The following is a 21,808-nucleotide window of genomic DNA, read 5'->3' as shown; positions in this document are numbered from 1 at the left end:
CTGTGCCGTTTGCACCAATTTGCTCTGAACCTCCCTGAGACAAATAACTGCCACAGAGCTGTAACACACTCTGCCTCCAGTCCCCTGGCAGCTCGCCAGCACGCTCACTGCTGCTTCTGCTGGGGTTTGGCTGTCCTGATTTTCTCTCTCAATGCTCTTGCTCTCTTATTCTTCTCTCCTTCTCTCTTCTCTCTCTCTCTCTTTCTCCCTCTCTCTCTCTCTCTCTCTCTCTCTCTCTCTCTCTCTCCCCTCATGGTCTCATTTTCTGCTGGACCTTAGAATTAACAATGTCCTGTCAAAAAGGAATGAGGAAACAGGAGGGTGAAATAACTCTATGTGATAAGTAAAAGAATGAAAAGAGAGGGAGAGATGTAAGCTAAAACTGAAATAAAAAAGGTCCACACAAGAGCTGCCACGCTATATTAGGAGTTTTGCAATAAGTTCATGAGAGGCAAATAAATAATTACTCTGCCACCAGGTAGTGAAAGAAGCAGTCTCAGTCACAGGCCATTGGGTAGTAGAGGAGAGAAACAATGGAGGATAAATGGGAGAGGGCAGGGAAGGAAAGACAAAATGAAGAAATATGAGATGAAAACCACTTGGATTTTATATGTGGAGGGGAGGGGTTGGGTTTGGGAGGGGTTTGGGGGGGACAGCATGAAGACCCCTGGGTCTTTGAGAGCCAACAGATGTAGTACAAGGGATTTCCTGCGAGAGAGACAGGCTGGTGCTCAGATCAGTGGGAGGTGGCCGTGCTGCCTTTAGATTGGCGCATGCCAGCCAACTGTCCTCCGCTCTGCAGATGACCCTTAGGCACGGCCCCAAGTCTGTCAGGATGAACCCTGCCTCCCTCAACACATCCTCAGCCCTCCCCCTCCCCCACCGCTCAGAGGCGGCGTGGCCCGCTGGCTGCACACGGTGACTGAGACTTCACAGGAGCATCGGGATCAATGAGATTCTGAGATAAACTTGGCTCGATGGAGTTATTTGCAATGGACCACATTCAAGTAAACATCCCTTTGCTTCTGTTGTCAGCGGCTGCAGAGTGAACCCAGCCCGTGGAGAGAGGAGTCTGTGTGTGGATGTGAGGCCTGCAGCCAACGCTGTGCGGTCAGCGTTGTGCAGTCAGCCAGGCCACTAGACAGCCGGCCCCAGGGTTATCGCCTGCTGAAGTGGAGCAGTGTGCCGTCCATTACCTCACTTCACTATCTCCCCGTCCAGGAAAAGGGAAACAAGCTATTCATAGAGCCTCTCAGGGCCCCATGCAGAGCAGTAGCTAAGAGGAAACTACTTTGATAGATCACAGAGTGCATACTGTACACATACTCTGCAATGCATATGTGTATGTGCCAGTGATTGATAAGTAAGAGGGAGGACAGTTCCTTTTTACTGGCAGCTACATTGTGTTGATATACACAAAAAAGCTAAATATATGAATTAATGCCTGTATTTTTATCATTATTTCCAGCTTAAAACGGTAACAGGCTTTGATCATTGTTTTCACAAGTGCAGCTAAAAACATCCCAGGATTTTGAAGTGAAACAAATGTGGTGGAGAAAGCTTGACGGTGTTTGTAACATGTAACACGCCTCACAGTGTTTTCTACTTTTCTGTGCAACCTTCTTTAAAAGCATTAGGCCGTTTTATATTATAGATATTATAGATATGATAGCTGTATTGACACAGCTTCACAAAATAAGTGAATAGGAGGACAATAATGAAACTGTCATTTGCTTAGCTGTTCTCTCACTCTGTTTGCCGAAATTGCTGAAAAATAGCACCTGCTATTTTGAAGTCCTGCTGTTAGCTGTAGTTAGCTAAAACCAAAATTCAGACAAAGGTTTTTAGCATTTTGGGGGGTTTGTTTGATGTTCCAGAGAACTTGAATGGCGTTTCAAAATGTACAGAGTCAGCACACTGTGGGTTTACCTTCAACCTGCCTGCTCTACTTCTGAGCCTGGTTGCAATATTTACTTTCGAAACACAATCACAGTGTTAGACTACTTTTTCGTGACAATGTAGGACAAACCTTAATGTTCTATTACTCTTAGTTCTCTAACAAATGGCATTCATTGTGTGCAAAGGAAGCTCATTATTTGACGTCTACATCTCTAATACAAAGAAAACAATAACATAAGCGGGAAAGAATCCTATCTTAAGCTTGTTTGAATACACAAGGCAAACAGGATTCACGGTAAATGCATTAACCCAGCCTTCGGGTTAAGAGGCTGAGATAGAGAGATTGTGGGCTGTACAGTACATGTGGTTAATGATAAACCAAACAAACTGGGTTAGCTCTGCTAGCCTGGCAAAACAGGACTTGTTGAAACTTGGATTATGTTAACAATCGCTGGTGAGTAAGGGAAACTGTAAGAGCCAGGCTCTTAGAATAACATCTCCAAAAAGCTGTGTTTTTAGGTTTTAAAGTGAAAACGTTAGAGGGCTGGAAGAGCTAGGCAGAGTAAACACAGTTAAAACCATGACTTCCTTCTCTGGAGTTTCATTGGGAATTAAAAGCCTGCATGTTCCCTCAACTCACTGTGGGATACATCCAGTTATCCATAGTTTTCACCGTGTCTAATATGTTTCATGACATTCATAAGAATATAGGTATGACAGGCATCTTTAACGAACACAAACAGAATCCAAAACTTTAAAACTTTCTTATGTGCCATCTTGAGTTATATTTATGGCGTGTAGTCTCTTTACCCAAGAGTTTAAATGAGGCCTTGTAAAAAAATCTCAGTGCTTTTCTGCTTTTTCTGTTCTATGGCCTTTTTTCTTCGGCAGGGTTCCATCTTGGTTGCTCCGACAACATAATTATATGTAGTTAAGCATGAGCTGCAGAGAGGGGAGTGAGAGACACCGAGGAAGCGAGAAAGAGAGAGAGGGCTGGAGCACAGTGGCTTGTCATTATGGGTCTGTTTGAACCTTATACAGAATAAGCAGCCCAATTTTGAGACTGAGCCAGTGGCGCTCTCTACTCTGGTCTACACCAGTCCCACCAAGTCTCTTGTTTTTCTACTTGAAAAACCCACCTCTGAAATAAACACCCTATATCATCTACTTTAGGGAGAAATATTTTTAGCATTCTGACCTATGGAAAGTTGAATTATGTGCCAAAGCACATGGATTCTCTTCCTTCCTTGATACTTATATTTTCTATATTTCACTGGCTTCTAACAGTTTGAAATAAGTGAGTTTCAAATTGAGAGCATAAGTTTAGCCCTCATTCCTGGGCAGCAAAGCCTGGCTGGCATTAGATCTGAGAGGATATATGAAGACAAGGCACCATCTTTACCACCATCGTGCGCTGCATCGCTGCAGCTCAACTCATCTGTGATCATCCCAAGAATGTCTCCTACTCTCTCATTTCAAAAGCAGAGCTCATGGAATAAACCGTAAAAGCCCAGTCTAATTCCAATTTATGGTCAGGAAAAACATCTCCGATTATTCTTGCTTTACATTTCACTTAGCTGACATTGAACACTGTAAATATCTAAAAAGTCTCCTCTGTACACTCCAGAGACCCCAGTCATACAGTTTACAGCAGAAACACATAGCATGCACCCCAACTATCTATCTGATCCACACCTCATACCCAAACCCATCACCCCTAAAAAAAAGCCAACCCCCAACCCCACACTCACTCACTCACTCACTCTCTCTCAGACTCACACACACACACACACACACACACACACCATTCTTTCTTTCTCCATCTTGATTAGATTACAATGAGCGGGTTGGTGACAGCCTCTGGGCATGCTGGAGGAGTGGTTGATATCTGAGCTCCCCTCCTCAGCCTTCGCTCTCAGCCAGTCAAGAGAGTAAAGAGATAATGTCTGAAGGGCTGACCTCACCAACCAAAGTAGCCTTTAAAGAATCATGGGAACAAATTTGTCAACACAGGACACCGCTCACAAAAAGGCTAAATGGTTTAGAAAGATTATTTTCTCTTCATATATTGTATACCCACTGGCTGCTTAAGATTCTTGGCTACTAAGTCTTTCAGCTTGCTTGCTGACCCTAGAGATGGCGAAATCCACTTTACATCAAAGCAAGCCTGTTGTCATATGAGTGTAACAGGAAATGAAGGGCATCGCTGTTACTTCAATGAAATGAGTGAGAAAGCGCTTCATTAAAAGATGACCAAACGCAGATACAATGATTGTACTGGTTTGTATATAAAACCTCATATCTATCTCTCTGACAAAAAGTAGAATCAGGGCCAAAACAGAAAGAGCTTTGTTCCCATTGTGGCTCCTGACCACCTACCAGGGGCTCTTTAGAGGAGCACTCACCCTGGAATGATCAGGCCACTTCTCCCCCAAGGCTCCCCAGGCCTATGGAGACCGCTGGGCCAAACACATCCTGCCCATCTCCTGAGAGATTATCCAACTCAATGAGCACATTGAAGACAGAAACACTGGAGGAAACTGGAGCCTGCTATTCAGCTACAACTAAACCCAAACTCTTCCTTTCACACCCACCCTAGAGGCCAAAGCGGAAATAAGAAAAGGCCGAACACATGCTGCACTTACTGGCTACTTCCAGCGAGGCGTTGTGGCTCACTGCCTCTCCCAGGTAGTTGCGGGCAACACACACGTAAGAGCCCTCATCCGGTTTGCTCCGTCGTCCGTGGACGATGCGTAGGAAGAAGAGGGAGCCGCTGGGCAGCAGCATGCGCTGGGAACGGGGATTGTCCCGGTCTGTTTCCACCCGCTCTCCATCCTTGTACCACTCCACTGTCGGGGTGGGCCGCCCCTCCGCCTTGCAGTTGAGGGTGGCAGGCTCCCCTTTGGACACGATGAGATCAGAGGGGTGCTCCACAATCCGGGGTGGGGAGTCCTCCTGGCGCAGACGAGATCCTGGAAGAGAAAAAGGGTTGGAAAGTTCAGTTTACACATGCAAGGATTTGTACCCCTTGAATGGATAGTTAGCACTGGTATGATAAAAATATGAAAGGTAGGGATTACAGGCCTGTTGCCTTGGACTTAGTCATTACGACTTTCTCTTGTATATATGTGATTAGCAGCTAGTTTAAACCAATCTGTGAAATATTGAGCTGGACCCAGTCTACCACACAGGGCCAACAGTTGTGTAGCGGATGCTGTGTCCTTGTGCCCCCACTCTGTTCTGCAGCACTTAAAGGCCTCTTGCATCTATGTTCAGGTTCTATTCATCAACTAGAGCTCAGTATTTAATATTATTTTGCCTTTTAAACTATTTGACCAGCTGCAGCTGCAACTTGTTAAGATGAGTAACATGCTTTAGAGACTCATGACTCTGATTCCACAAGGATGTGCTTGTCTCCACTCCACTGCAGTCACTATTTACTGATAATTTAGATACACGAATGAATGAAATTTGAATGCAGTACATGTGGAACAATTTCAGTACGTTCTGTTAGGTCAGAAACCACATGTGAAGTGGAGCATATTCTTTTAGGTAAGAAAACAGGTACTACTGATACAAGTAGCGAAGAGCAAATAAACTACCAGTCTGTGAGTGAAGTCACCCTTTAATTACAGTAACGTGTCCTTTAGTGAAGCTGAGCAATGCTCCAGCTATGTGACTCTGTCATTTCATAGATCAAAGAACAGAAAAAGAAGAAAAAGAAGGCAACAGTAAACAAGGGTGGAAACATTAAAGGTAAAAGGAAATTATGAGATAAAAGATAAGATATAGATACACCTCATAGCTTTGCGGCAAAGCATGAGCAGAAAGCCACTGATTACACTATGCAAGGAAGAAAGAGCAGTGCCAACAGCAGTGCCAAGGGGGTTAACACCCTAATGCTATCGCAGGTCATTACTACTGCTCTCAGACCAGTCAGCTGTGGCTATCAGACCTGCTTTACATGCAAATTAGCTTCCTGTTGTTAATTCCTGAAGGGTGGGACATGGTGGTTATGAATGTATTGTGTGTGCCTGCACATGTGTGTGTGTGTGTGTGCGCGCGTGCATCCCTACTCGCCATATCTACCAGCATAGGGCTTTGGAGCCCATTCAGCACCAATTAAAGGGAGCTGGGTCTAATTGGAGGCACAGGCCTGCAATTAATTTACCCAGCATCCCGTGAACTTGCCACACTGCCTCATTTCAGTGCCCTCCGCCCATCCCCCATTACCCTGGAAATCTGGTGCTGAGAGTGCATCTTCCTGTGGTCGCCACAGATTTTAGGGAAAGTCAGCATAATTAGTGACAGCTCTGTGGCAAGATTAATCACTTCAATGTAAATGTGTAGTGCAGTCAATGAAATATAATTAATCCAATACCCCTATGTAGGACATCATGATCATCACACTTTTTTTTCGAGGCATTCTTTAACAATCTTTTACCACAGGCTTTACTTTACTGTGGTTTTTCTATAGGGCCCTAAAAAGCTAAATGTGCAATAGCCATAATGTCCCGTCTTTTGAAGCTGTGCGGCCAGCTTCAAAAGACGGGACATTATGGCTATTGCACATTTAGCTTTTTACGGCCCTATAGAAAAACTTAGACTCTTTAACAATTAAAATATTGAATAAAATATGATGAAAAATGAAAACGTACATTGCATCTCAACCCAAGCTTCTGCTGGTACAGTTATGAGTTTAAAGAAGGTACGTATGTCATGTTTGAGCAATTCTTTTTAAGAACCATTAGTGAATTAGGATGACATCTTCCAAATGTTGCATGGCTGTGATCCTCATACCCACTTATGGACTGCATTTTGTTACAAATGATCGGACAAAAAAAAGGGATTGTGCATCCACATTCAGACCATTTTTTGACATCCACATCCCTATATCATGCAGGCATAAACATGCTACCGCAGGAGAAAAGGAGCTCTATTCTATTCCAGTAAAAAATCATTTTGATTCAAGCAGCAATAGTGACTTATTTTAGTTAAATTAAATCAAAGAGGTTAATTCAAAAAGGTTTTAATAAAACAGTTTCAAGATTTTATCTTCTAGGCAGGTTCAAGTGAAACATACAGAAATTTACATTTAATTGATATATGTTTAAATAAATGAGATCCTGCACTTTAGGTGGCAGAATGTCACAGATGCGCTAATGGAAAATACATTTAATGCTTCACAAATTTGCATTAGAGTGTTGCCGGCAGACCGACCACTATGTGATTATCTGCCGATAGAGGTTGGTGGCCAATCAATTGGAGTTCCATTATCTAGGAGGCAACAAGGCTGAGAAAGGCTTGCTAAGAAAGTACTGTTGTTTCTGAAATTGTTTTTAGATTTGTCTGCAGCTGTAATTAATACAGAGTTTCCATTCCATATATATTCTGTGGGTGTGAAACGTATATCTGTGCCAATGAAAGCATGTCTAGGCGACAGAGAGTGAGTAAGGACAGAAAGAAAAGGAGATTCAGAGAGAGGGGGGATATCAAGCCTTGAGCAAGAATGAATTAGTCCGCTATCCAGCGCTGAATAAAGTCCATAAAAAATAAGTAACTATGGTTCCTGGCTATTAGAGCTGTCTGAAGCACTACTAGGCTAATTAACCCCCATTTGTAACCTGCCCCCATCACAGGCCTTTTGATCCTCCAGCCCATATGCTAACGAGGCCCAGTCCTTTGGTCGGAAGGCATATTGGAGCAAAGAGCTGCGCTAACACCCCTCGCTAGGCTAGCACATCCAAGCCCATCACTACCGCAGCAGCACCACCACCACCGCCCTTCACCAGAGAACGTAGGCTAATATGTTTTATTAAAGATGACTTTGAAGAGCTCCGCCGCTATCTGCTCTATCCGCTCCCCTCCTGATTTAGCTAGCTCCTCTCTAATTTGGATCGGTCTGAAGCTTTGGGTTTTACGGGGGAACCATTAACTATTCAGATGTGGCCCACTGTGAGGAGAGCTGTGCAGCACGCAGTACTCTGTTTACTGTAGATGATGATTACAGCTGATCCACATAATTAAAAGACAGACTGTGCATACAGTATACAGTATGATATAGTATCTTTTCACAGAGGAGCTGGCAAAAACTAACAAATGTTCAGTGATTCGTTTATAAATCAAAAGTGCTTCGTGGGCGATTCTAGAGTGGGTGTGTGTGGTAATGTTTTGAACAGTGAGTGGGTGCATGCATGTATCAGTTACACAATGCTATTATGCTTTCCTTGTCCGTGATTAAATTCAGTGTGTGTATGCGTGTGTGTATGTGCGTGTGTTCTTCCGCATGCTCCCCACAGACACTTTGTGTGACCTCGGTTACTTCAGCTCCATTACCCCTCGCCAGGGAGAAAAAGGACACAGGCAGTGTAAGGGATTACTCTGTCATGGAACAAACGCTCCCACGCCCCCTCTACAGGTGTGTGCTTTCAGAAGACTGTCAGCGAGCTAACTCCCCTCCCTCCTCCCCCACACACACAGCACACACGAGAAAGACCAAAACCGAGACAGAAGCGGGAGAGCAGCAGAGAGAGTATGCACTTCTACTACTGTACCAAGCTGCTCAGCGTCTCTCGCTCTCTCTGCTTTAAAGTCGTCTAACCCTCCCTTTATTTCAAAGCACTGCCCTTCCTTCTCCTCTGCTCCTTTCAACTGCCCTCTCTCCTATTTTCTATCCCCCTCCTCTCCCCCTCTCCTCCCCTGCAGACAGAGAATGTGAGATGAGCTAATGCAATCCACAGCCTCACCGAAGGGAAGCTGGGAATTCTACTGCAAGGATCTGATCGATTGGCGCCTGAGGCAAGATTCTTCTTCTCCCTTAACCCTCTCGCTCGCTGGAGCGCTTTCTCTTTCTTTTTTCTCATTTACTCTCTCACACACATACACACACACACACACACAGAAAGTTAAACTAGGCTTGAGGGAGCCTTTGCTCGATGTGGAGGTAATTAAAAAAACCTACAATTCTCTGTGACTTTTCTCTCACTTCTAAAAACCAATCTCAGTAATGAACAACACGCCATGGGAGCCCAACAGCAACATCAGGCACACAGAATTGAACAGCTTCAGACCCATCCATACATCCACCACCAGGGCCTAGACCTAGACAATGACCTACAGTATATACTCACACGCTCTGTATGTATCCTTGGATTCATAAAGACCTTTGTGATATTTGCCCACTATAAAATCAAGATTTTTTTTTCCAATCATTGATAGGCAGTGTACGATCACGTGATTTGTGATGGTTCTCATGAAACCAAGGTCATTCAGCTGTCCATCAGATCATTAGGCATGCACTCACTGTATATTAACATTATTGCTACTAGCTCCATATTGATTTATCTATGTCTTGGGGCGAAACGTGATTTTCACCATGCAACATGACTCGATGTACTGTGTATCTATATTCTGCTAGATAACCCATCGTACTTAAAGATTCAATCTGATAAAACAACACAATATGCATAGCAGACAGACTGTTGGCTCATGCAAATATGTATTATCATGATCTGACCCACAATGGAGGCATTCGTACTGTAACAGACTTCATTGGGGGAAACTACAAACACTATTACTATGACTATGGTTGCACAATTAATCGTTTTATCATATCACAATTTTAGTTTCCACAGTTAATAATCGTAGAATATTGGTGTATTGGCAAGATTTCATTTATTTTAGATCTCCTGCTGTCCGAGAAAATAGTTGAGATGCCAACTACAAGACGCCAAAAATGCAATAAAATTATTTTGTTCCCCGCATCATCACTACTAATAATTGTGATTTATAATTGTGATCACAATATCTTGCCAAATAATCACAATTATCATTTTAGCCAGAATTGTGAAACCCTAACTCACCGGCTGATCAATAAGATAGCGCTGCTTGTGGATCGGTGTGGTGCTCTAGCGTCATAGGCTACATGTCTGAGAGGCAGCCATCGATCTGACTACTCTAGATGTAGGAAACCATAGAAGAAGACACTGGAACTGTAGACTCTGAGCAGCCTCAGGACAGGAGAGAGGCAGACAGGGTCAGCTCTGTTAGAGTCGGGGTGTTGCCTTCAACTCAGCACGTTTGCCCTTTTCAATTAAAAATCCATGTACCCCCAAGGCAAAATCATGCATATTCCATTTTTATTACTATTCACTGTCAGCTATATTAATCCATATACACAAAAAAGGGGAAAAGAGCATATGAGGACAGACAGACAGACTGACAGAAGCAAGAAGGCAGGCAATAGACAAAAACAAATCACTGGGTTGCAGTAATAAGTTCAGGTCCAGTGACTTCCCTAACTTCAAATGGAAATGTGCCTCATTCTCTGCCTGCCCTTTTTCACGGCTCCTGTCTTGGCAGAGAGTTAGGAAGAGGAAGGGAGCCAGCCACCTGCCCTTTACCCCGGAGAACTCACAGGGGAGAAGGACAGTGAGGCAATTTAGATCTGTTGTCAGTGTGGTCCCCCGTGGCAGCGAGACAGGATAATGTGTCTACTTCCTTGAACGATAAAACAACTTCACAATGTTAGGTCATTCACTCCGATTCTCCCCATAGAACTAAACGATCCAGCCCAGAATTGCATGTGATTATGTGAGCAATAGCCTGGTAAATGTATTATGAAGGGTACAACAGTTTAATTTCCCCCATAAAGATGCTCAAGGTCTCAGAATCTCATAAAGAGAGATGCTAAAGTTGAAGAGTTGGGAGGCGTTGCAGAACCCAAGCCAGATCATCTCTCCCCATATCAGACGTCCAGCTGAGCAATGGCAGAGATATGGAATATGGGTCTGCGATAAGGCAGGCCAAGCACGGTAGGGCACTCCCTATCTGCAGGCCCATTAATCTGTGATTAGGGGACTTAAGAGGGATTTATGGCAGAGATAAGAGCAGAGGGTGTGTCCCTCGGGGCAGCCAGGCGGAGACAGGAGCCACGCCTGCTCAGGACGGGGCCAGCCAACAAAACGGCCGAATGCAAAATAAATAGCACTCCCTTCTGTTGAATTAGAAAAGATAACGGAGAGAGAGGGCAGAGATAAGATTGAGAAAGAGATAGAGAGAGAGAGAGAGCGAGAGAGAGCAAGAGAAGGGCAGGTACCGTAATCCTGCTGATCAGATGACATTAGCAGGAAAGTGAAACAGAATCTTGCGCCGTTTCAACGTCAGGATCCCACCCTGGAATGCGCTGCTTGAATGACTTTGCCAGTTGCATCAGATCAGACCTGTTTTTAATGTTACACAAGGCTATCACTTACACTCCTAAGAGGCAGGATTAAAGCCCTGTGTGTGAGTGTGTATGGGGACACAGAGGTGGGGTGAAGGAGGGGCATGATGGATATCTTCATGGCCTCTTTCTTTCCTCATCTCTTTGTCTCCGTTTACCAAACAGACTAGGGTACGGTTACCCCGCTGATACTAAATCAGCACTTGAGAACAGATATCAGTTACCAAAAAATAGTGCCACCATCCAAATTACTGCTTTTTTAATCAAAGCACACCTTAAACACTACCTAAGGGTTTATACACAACACTGCAACCTAATACTACAAGAACAGATGGGCAATGAAAAAGAAGTGTGGTTTATTTGTTTGTTTTGTAGTAATTGTTGTTATAGAAACTAAGTCTCCATGTTTATAGATGATTACAATGCTTCCATTGATATTTGAAGGAAACATGGCCTCTCCAAAGTCAGCCATAGACAGCCATTATGCCAAAGGCTCCAAGCTTCTCTATTCTTGTCGAGGTGAAGACATTGAAAACAGTAATGACAACAAATGAACAACAAGTTCAGCAACTGTAGGATCTATGCCAGGATTGGATTTTATTCTTTTTTTTGCAAACAACAAGAGAAAGACAGTATGATACACAGGAAATGAACCAGTATTCAAGTGCCAGACCATTGAGTTGTTCACTTCCATAAAACTTGCCTCAGTCTTCTGATAGTGTAGCTATATTTTTGTAAATGGGGCATAAAACAGTATTGTTAAGATTCCATCATCATCACATTATCATGACAGTCTTTGCCTTTGAGCGTGCTGTTGATCATTTGTCATATGCAATTCAAAGGTGACAAATCTGCTGACGATACTATAAACAAGCGTCCCTCCTTCCCTTGCCAAGGGCCACAGGGTACCAGTATAAGCTCCAGGGCGCTGGCATAATCACTATCAGTCATCAGGAGAGGACCCAGCGGAGGCCTTGAGGCCTGGAGCACCCGCCCCAGCTCCAGCTCCTGGCTCTGTCAGCTGGGAAACACATCCCTGGATCTCCCCTGGCGATGGAGGCCAGGTCGGGAGTGAGACGGCCCAGCAGAGCGCTCCTCTGGGAGGCTGGGGCCCATCCTGCTCCGGGGCCCCCATCTGGAGCCAAGACAATAGACGCAGTATTTCCCCTTCTGCTCCAGGCTTTTTCCATACAGGCCTGATACATTTGGAAGACACCAGGCACGATAGCATGTGTGATAGGGGAGTGCTGATGCTCATGAAACACCTCGTAAGTCAGCAGGAGACAGCAAAGAAATCTCTGTCTAATCTGTCAACAAAAACTCTCCTCACTAATTCTGCAAGTTCATGGATAAGAGTTATGAACAGAGTCTCTATATAACAAGATGACTCATTCATGAATATGACAAATAAAGCTTTCCCTCTTATATTTTGAATATCTATAGTAATTCAACATAGAGTGTCAGCAACATAAAAACAAGCAGGGAACGTGAAGAGAAATGCCAGGGAAAAAAATATACCACACAATAATGAATTTTTTACAGAAACCCAGGGGACACAATTGGGGATGAGTTGTAGCTCCTCCTGATACCAAGCTGCTCCAGTGAATGTCATTAGACACAAATAAAAGCTGTCAAACTCTGCAGAAGGCCATGAGGGCAGAATTCATTCCTGCAGGATAAATGCAGTTCCTGCGCTTTATTATATCCATTCACTGAGACAAGGAGGAAATCTGTAGTGGAGGGACTAGGATGCTTGTTAGGAAGCAGCCTGTCAAAATGGCTCTGGAGCACAGGCAGATGGGCTAAACAGAGCAGGCCGGATGTAAGCAAAGAGTCGGTCTCTCTGCCTGTCTGTCTGTCTAGTATCTACCTATCAGTCTATCCACACACAGTATGTCTGTCTGCGTCTGTCTGACTTCAGCAGCCCACTCCTCAGTTGACCCTGTGTATTTACCCTGATGGCCCCAGAAGAGAAATCAGACACTACTTCTCGGTGAAGAACTGCAACACCGGTGTCAAGGATGTCATTCACACAGCAGAGAAGAGACCTGAGCTGTAATTAATATGGAGCCCAGATGCCAGGCTTAGACCCTTGATAAGGAAGCTATACCGTATGCAGCAAAGTCAATGTTTGGAAGCGTATGCGGATTATGGAAAAGAAGCACGAGAGGGAGCGCAAGTGGGCAATTACTTCTTGTTTTTGTTTTCCAGCATTGCCAATTTTTAATGAGGTTTGACCAGTGCGATCTTAGTGATACATCAAAGCAGCCTGCAGCAGCAGGAGAGGAGAAGCAAGGGGTAATTGAATATACTGGTACATTTATTTCCCAACAGGGAACAGCTAGAGTCTCATTGCTGACTTCTCCTTTCGGAACTGCTAGATGGAAAACCCTCAAGAGATTAATAGAAGTCTATTTCAGCACTACAATTTGTATACTATTTTGAAAAACAAATATATGGCTCAAAACAGAAATTACAAAAACACACTTAACACTTGCTGGATGGATATGACTCTTTTTCTCTACACTGTATATATTATGCAACCCATTGAGGAGGAATGGTGATAGTACAACATTTGGGGTTAATGTAAATAAACAGTACACTTATTGTAGTTTAAACTCTGCTGTCTATGCAGATTTGTGTCCATAAGGATATGGTGCAGAGTCCGCGGTGGTCTGCTCTTCCCAAGGTCACACTCTGGACTGGCTGCGGTATTTCTGTTCCTGTGACTGGCCATGAGGGGATTGTGATAGGTGGCAGGGAACGAGGGGAGGGAGGGGAGGGGAGGGGAGGGGCCGGGGGTGGGGAGCAGTGGGGAGTAAGCATGACCAGCACACTCAGCTGGCACAGCCCAGCCACAGAGAGTATGGCATTTGGGCTGAGTGCCAAGAAAAAGAACAGCTCTGAAGAGATGCCAAAGTGAATCGGGGCAGACACGGCCAAAAAGCACCTAATGCTTTTTAAATGTTATTTAGTTGATGGCAGTGGCTGATACAGGCCTACTGTTGGAGCGGTGTTATATTACAGTCTCCGAGAGCAGAGCTGATGACCTTAGCTGCTTATGTAGGCTATTCTAAATGTTCAGCCAAACACATTCTGAAACAAATCTCGGACAGCTGGGTGTTGAAAGGGAATTTCAGTTACAGCATTCAGTCAAGGGTACAACGGTAATGTTTGAGTGAAGAATCTTGGCACATTTCCTTAGGGTGCCCTTTAGGTTAAAAGGGTAAGAGCTGAGCACATACTATAGGAGTGTCAATGTGTGCATGCCTGCGTATGTGCATGCACGCATACATGGAACAATGGCTCATATACTGTAGCTGTGGATACGAGGTACTATTAAAGCGAAACGTGGCTCCCAGAGGCATGCCGTAGGTTAAGACTCAGTGGAGCCAGTTCCTCTTGTGGCAGAATCCCAGAGACACCAGCATGGGTCTGCTGAGTGGGGCATGGCCCGGGTCCAGCCAAATGGAACACAAATCGCCCCAAACTCTTTAAAACCTGGCCTGGAAAAATGAAACTGGGATGTAAGGCATGCCATGTGATGCACAGTAAATATTTGGTCAAAATTAATGAAGGGGCGAAGTCTGCCAAGAAGCCTTTTCTAGACGTCCACAGAGGGGAGACTGTGCCCAGTCTGGCATTAAAAAGAAATTTCCTTCTCCAGACGACTGCTCACAATCCTGTCTACTCTCCAGCACCCACTTACCACGTCCTCTCCTCAGAACACATACCAACTGTCCAGGTACACACTATGTCCAGCCAAACACTCTTCTCTTTCCCAGCTATAACTGAAAATGACTTGATCATAAACGTATCCCAGTTCCTTAATTCCCATCTGTCGGTTTTCTCCATTTGACGGCAGAAACACTATCAGACATCTGACCAACATTTTTAGAGAAAACCTGTTTTCCTCCAGAGCGGGAGACAGAGGGGGAGGAGGAGTCAGATCTGTGCAAGATCAGCGGTGATGACAAATACCAGAGAGGAATTATTCTAATCACCAACGGCCTTTCAAGCCGTTTTGCAAATGGAAAAAAAAGTCACCCTGAAGATATCTCTTCTCCCTTCCACTGATATTTTATTGATTTTCCAGAAAACTCCCTTCAAAAGTGATCAACACTGAGGCAAAATGCTCAGCAGAACTCCAACTAATAAAGAGACGTTTTTAAGTACTTACATGCTTTGTAATCTATCATTTATGCTTTATTTGTATCTATCAAGAAGGGTGTAATCTGGCCTGCCATACTAAAAATAGACAAGTAGAACATGAGCCCATAATATAAGGCCCATGCTATTGACGTCTCTGAATATAACCACTGAATTTCTGACATCATCCATACTTCAGCAGCAAACAGTAAATGCTTTGAAATAATTTTAGCAGTGGCTATCCAGACTAGGGGAGGAGGCCAAAAGCACTCCTGCATGTCCCAAGGGTGCCCATCATTATCATTAAAGAAGGGTGTAGAGGTGGAGGGAGAAGGGAATAGTTTGCTGTGATTAGTGCATAATGAGATGGGAAAAACACAGGCTGTCAAGGCTGAATGTCAGAAAGAATCACAACAGTCAAGTAGGACAGCATTCATCGCAGAGCGCCTACAGACATTTTGCAATAAGTTGTGAGCCAAAAAAGGTGAGATTACTGAAGCCAAGTGTGTGTTGGGGAAATAGAGGAGAGGCTCTAAAACTCGAGTGCACTTTTCATAGTTTGAGCTATGAAGCTTCCGATTAAGAATTAGTGACAGAGGCTAAATGGAATGCAAAAGCAATCTTGTGCTTAAAGCTTGAAGAACCTGTCTCTCACCCGCCAACTACAATTGTTATTCAATTAGGGCTTTCACTGTACCAGCAAAGGGAGAGGGGAGGGGTTGCAGAAAAGGGGAAACAGTACAGTTGAAGGAGACGGTGAGGGGTGACAGAGAAGAGTGATAAACAGCTCTGCAAGTCTTTCAAAGCAGTATTTAGAGTTGAAAAGCTCTTTGAAGAGGTGGAAATCCTGAAGCTTTTATTATGAGTTAAATGTATCACTCCTTTTCAAAAGGTTACAGTGTCTGTCTGTTTTACAGATAAATGGTGGCACCACACACATTCTCTAGACCAAAGGCATAAAAAAAACAACTAATGTTTGGGATTATTGTGTTCAATTCAATGGGGACATCAGATTTAAGCAAAATGTCACCAATTTGCAGAAAGCAGGTAAGGCTGATAACAGATCAGGATTAGTGTTAATCTCCTAACTCAGAGCGACAGTGTGTTTACATGTTGGAAATTCACCCAGTTATTTGAAGCCTCCTCACCATGGTTACAGCTGAATGGTGGGAGCTCCTCCAACAGCAGGCCTGTAGTGGTGAATTTCAAGGTCACCTTGCCGTTAATTATGTTTTCCAGCGTTTCCTTTTAAATAAAGCATACTCCTCTTTTTATCACCGTCTTTTGTGTGACAGAATAACTGGAATAACGGGAACTGTTACATAAAGTTGCTGATGAAGCTCTGGATGAGAGCAGGCTCTGAACATGAACCTCGGTTGCACTGTGTGGATTTAAAAAGTGACGTTTCAAAATGCAAAGTAAATAGGATGAAATCTTGGAAAGTTGTCAAGAACATCAACATGGTCAAAACCCAAGACGCATCAGGGTGGAGAGGGCTTGTCACCAGTGGGAATCTCGACTACAGCAGCTAAGAGGGGGAGGAACCGAGGATATTAATCAACTAATTAGCAGTCTCTCTTTTAACTGCTAATTTAATCTATTCCTCTCAATCTCTTTAATGGCATTTTCCCCTGTCAGTTATAACCAAAGGGAGGTTTTAGCATTTCAAAAGTGTATCCAGGCCTTGCAATGAGGGGGGCAATAGAATGGTCACCGAGGCTGGGAGGAGGCCTGAGCTCAGGGAGAGGGAAAGAAAAGAAGGATACAGGGCTAAAGCTGTCCTCAATGCCATCTCTCAGTCTCCCCCAGTGGAGAAAATGAAAGGAAGGGAGGTCTGAGCCTTTTTAAAATGCACAAGGCAGAGCACCCCACCGTAGCATAGCTTCTCCACCACAGCAAACGCTGGGCCCAGGGCAAGCCTTATGGGAGTTCCTGAGTATGCAGAATTTAGATACATGAGGGATGTTGGCCGTACTACACCAAACCAAACCCACAGCGCCACATTAAAGCCCTCTGACCAGGATCTTTTATTTACTCAGCACTTCTAAAAATCAACCTCACCTCCTCCCAGATGTCCACCTTTAAAAGAAAAAAAAAAACACACACACACACACCAATGTCCTTGCCTCACAGTTTCCACCACTATCACCCTAATCAGCACATTCTGTGCCATGAGGGACCGGTGGAATATGCAATGTGAGCGTAGAGAGAGTCAGATCAAGAGTATTCCCTGAGCTAGTGTCTCATGCATGTTTGCCTGCTCTGTCCTCCCCTTCGTCCTCCGTTCTCCCCTCCAACCCCCTTCCACACCCTGGGGCAGCCTTTGTGTATCTCCCCCCCCCTGCACCACCACCCTCCCCACACACACCCCCCACACACCCTCAGTCCCTTCTCCTCCCCTCCTCCATGCCTTACAATCGCCCTGTTGAGGCGACACAATGCGGCCTCCCCATCCCCGTCCCCATGGGCTCTTTCTGCATGTCGGCCTGCTTTATCTAAGAAAAGGCTCTGCGCTGACCAGCCACAAAAAAGGCAAGTCTTAAAAAAAACTGGGCCAAAACAAAATGTAGAAGGGGGGATGGGTAAGAGGATGAGGAGAAAACTAAATCTCCCCCACTTCCACACATACACACAAACACACATCCCATCTCTCTCTCTCTCTGTCTCTCTCTCTCTCTCTCTCACATTCACAACTATATTAGTGGAAACAAAATCGTGGTGAAGCTACATTGAGTAAATATGCATATTCAGTGTAGTATCAAATCTACATTAGGCATTATGTAATTCGCTCTTTCATTACTGTGTCTGCATTTTTCATTATAGGCAGCGAAGCCGTGGGATTTCTAAGCATGCCATTAGTGAGCTGAGACAGAACCCAGACAACACCTTTCATCCTATAAGGACATGCCATTTATCACCTCCACACACAGCGCCAATAGGGAATGTTTGTCCTCCACGTCAACTGTCAAAACAAGATACATTAACTATACTGACTGACCCGTGAGTCTCATATCCTGTGGGGTCGCAGTGACACGCCTACTGCCTGCTATTATCAGCTGGCTCCCGACTAAAAAGCTTATGTGAAGTTATGTTCTGAAATGGTCAGAGTGCTCCTGCTATTCTTACTCCAGGGGGCTTAACTCTGTCTGGCCATACATTTTTTGGAGCTCAGACTGACAGACAAGCTGACAGGCCAAGTAATGCTGGCTAAGTGAATTATAATAACATTTAAACAGTTAATCAGCAAGCAGTGACCAATACGCCCTCTCCAATTCTCACTTGCCAAACCAAAAAGCCTGGGAAGAAGTACCAGTTCATTCCTGAGGGATTTAACATGCCAAGAGGTTGGTGCTCAGGGCATGGGGATGTTTCTTTAGTTTTATAAAATTATCTCAAATATCTAAATCCTTAGAGTCTCCTAGCAGACATGCTTATCAGTCAAACTGCAGCCACGGCAAATTACAAACTATTGACGTCAAATGGATCTGTTAATTAATCCAATTAAGGAGCTCTTTTAGGCCCATTAAAGGAAGAGCAGTTGGGAGAAAGCAGATCATTAAGTGTCACCGCCTAATTTATCTCCCCTCAAACAAACTGCTTTGAAATGTTTATCTAGTCAGTCACTAATGACTTAGCCATGGTTCTCATGAGCGGGAAGAGGACACGGGCCGCCCTCCCACATTCCTCTGTGTGGTTTCACTAAGCCAAAGTCGGCCTAATCCTGGATCTTAGGGTGTAAACCCTGCTTGATTTGGATTAGGATCAGATTAATGGGCATTAGTGGAAGTTATAGAGATAGAGCTCTGTGGGCACTGTCACCTCACACAGGTGTGTCACTTATCGCACCTCAGAGAGAGAGAGAGAGAGAGAGAGAGAGAGAGAGAGAGAGAGAGGGGCGACACGGCTGTCCTGAGGGTACCCCGTTATGTTGTGCAGCACACCCACTGCCTTCACACAACATCCATTCAGAAAGAAATACTTTCAAAATCACATTTTTGGGTGATTTGTTACCACAGCATGCTTCACAACACCGATTAAAAGTGAGTGTGTGTGTGAGACGTTAAGGGAAAGAGGCTGGCTGTAATGAGTGTGTGTTCAGTGCAAGTGGGGATGTGAAAGTAAGAAGGCAAGAGACGGAGACAGGTCTCACCTGTGGTCTCTGGTCATTAATTGGCTCTGGAGCCTGCTGTGTCCTGTCATATCATCATGATGTAGGAGGTGGAAGGGCTCCGCAATTTATCAGCACTTAAGAGTCAATTTGTCAAGACTTCAACTGCTAGGGGCTGCAGGGGCTGTGGCTGATTAACAGGGCACCACTCCCACTGCCCATATCTTTATCAACACTCTGACTCTGACACTTATACACACACACACACACAAACCACACACACACATCGCTACGCTTGGAAATAACTGCGCTGAGAATCTCCAGCAACACTGATGCAACTTTGCGCAGGGAGAAGCTCCATTAATTCTGCCGTATTTGCCGTGCAATTACATCAAACCGGTAACAAATGTGTTTACCAACACTCCTTATCTCAGCAAAGGAATCCAGAGTCTCATATTCATTGTGAGAAGTGTGGGCTCCTCGTTCCCTCTGAGGTGAGTAAGGTCTGATGAGCGCTTGGAGGAGAGATAACAACCATTTAGTGTATAGCAGGAGGATAGATCACCTGATAACAGGGCGAGACGTGATGGATGGAGGCATCAATTTACAACCTTCAGACAGACCAAGGCAGCAATAAGCAAGTCACCACAAGTCTGACAAGGGCAAAGATCATCTCATCTCTCTCCTTCTCTCTCCCCTGCTCTCTCTCCCTCTCACAAACACACACAAGAATATATTTCACAAAAGCAAACACAATACATTTTTACAACAGCGCGAGCAACGTGAAAATAATCCGATACAATACAACCCAGAGATGTTATTAAACGCCATTAGGAGTTTACTACAGAGACCTGATATCATCCTTACACTAAAATGAAATCGTTAACCCTCCCATTAGCAGCAAATATGAAATATTTTTCTGGCAAGTGGCGTGTAATCCAATTTTCCTGACAACTAGTATCTAATCCTTTGAGCATCTGCTGACCAGTCCATCTCTATTAGCGGGCCCTCTTCTCACGCCTCTCCCCTTCTCACGCCTCTCCCCCAAGAAAACACAGACATCCCCACTGCCAGGTGTAATTGGAAACCCTGGTGTCTGAAGGTCCCTCTCAGACGAGACAGCAGCGTTCCCGGCTCGGCCCGGGCGCAGAGCGGCCCGGAGCAGAGAGGGAGCCGCCGCCTCGTTCTCCGCTCTCACCTCTGACCCTACATCCTGTTTAGGTGTTACAGCGTTTCCTCAATCGACTGCGGCTCCCACACTCCACCTCACCACCACATCCCTGCCTCTGTCTCTCTGTCTGTCTGCGCCCGGCCCGCCAGCTCTTTTAACTCCACAGGAAACAAAGACGCAATTCAGGAAACCAATCAGGAAGCACAACTAACATTTGAACTGTGGAACGATAAAATCCTTCAGAAGGACACTGAGACTGGAGGCCTTCAGTTTCTGAATTGAGTTTTAACTACAATTCAGCTGAGAGCGTTTTCCTGGGATGATTTAAGATGCCCCATTAAAAACCATTGGGGAAAAATACAATAATTTCAGTTTGAGCTACAATAAGAGGTGTGGCAATATAAATTAATGAGGGTATATTGTGTTCATATTCTTGTCTTGAGTTGTCATTCTGCTTAGGTGCTTTAGGTGCTGAAAGATGTTGCTTTTAGGCACATTAAGAACCAGACTAAGTATTTAGTGCAGGTAAGCCATGATGCTTTTTCAGGTTTAAACTTGAAAACAATTACCCTGACTCTTACTTATAGGTAATTACATAGCTGTGCTATAGGGCTATAATAAACTGCAGTAAAGAGTCTGGAAGTCATCACTGTGACTTATTCTACAGTAGGTTTGCTATGGGTACTAAAACTAAATAAATAAATAAATACAGTAGTGTTAAAAAAACAACTAGTCATGGTTGACTAGTTGTTCATAACATCCATTTCACATTTACACAAATGTTCCTCTCGCCTTAAATTGTCCTATTTTTACAGGTTTTGTACAACTTTTTCTTTGTCCAAAATGCCCCACTGGCTTACATTCAGGATGCTCTTCCCCTATAAAGTCTCATAATGGGGTGGCAGGCATTCGCTTCCTCACAACACAGGAGCAACTGACCTGGAAAACCCCAGCTAGCATGATCCAGGAGCTCTATAAAGACTCTATAAAGACATCCATGTGATGGATGAGGGAGGCAGTATGTGTTAGATAATAAGGAATGATATAGAGGGCATTAGAAGAAAATGAGAATTTAAACCAAGCTTCTGTAGCTCCATATTCAGTAAGTTGTATAAAAGGTGCAAAAGACAAGTAAAACAAGTTCAACAATCACACAATAACAAAAAACTTGATTTAAAACAATAAGAAGCTATATTATGTGTCATTTGATGTGCTGCATAGCCACCAATTACAAAAAAAAAAAAAAAAGTTGCACTCA

At 44.3% G+C, this 21,808-nt stretch overlaps 1 protein-coding gene across 1 annotated transcript in view; it reads right to left on the bottom strand.

The window, feature by feature from the left end:
- Nucleotides 1-851: 851 nt before the first annotated feature.
- Nucleotides 852-21,808, bottom strand: part of LOC139665745 (roundabout homolog 2-like) — a 54,561-nt gene continuing 33,604 nt past the window's right edge. The window contains exons 2-3 of the mRNA XM_071544810.1: nucleotides 4,545-4,871; nucleotides 852-928 (exon numbers count right to left, since the gene is read on the bottom strand). Coding sequence (XP_071400911.1) covers nucleotides 852-928; nucleotides 4,545-4,871 — 404 coding nt within the window. The remainder of the gene's footprint in view (nucleotides 929-4,544; nucleotides 4,872-21,808) is intronic.

The sequence above is a fragment of the Centroberyx affinis genome, unplaced genomic scaffold (genome assembly GCF_046629955.1).
Source record: "Centroberyx affinis isolate AG114_WGS23_722 - 3 ecotype Tasmania unplaced genomic scaffold, CSIRO-AGI_Caff_v1 ptg000249l_1, whole genome shotgun sequence".
Taxonomy (NCBI): domain Eukaryota; kingdom Metazoa; phylum Chordata; class Actinopteri; order Beryciformes; family Berycidae; genus Centroberyx; species Centroberyx affinis.
This window is presented reverse-complemented; position numbering and strand designations above follow the sequence as displayed.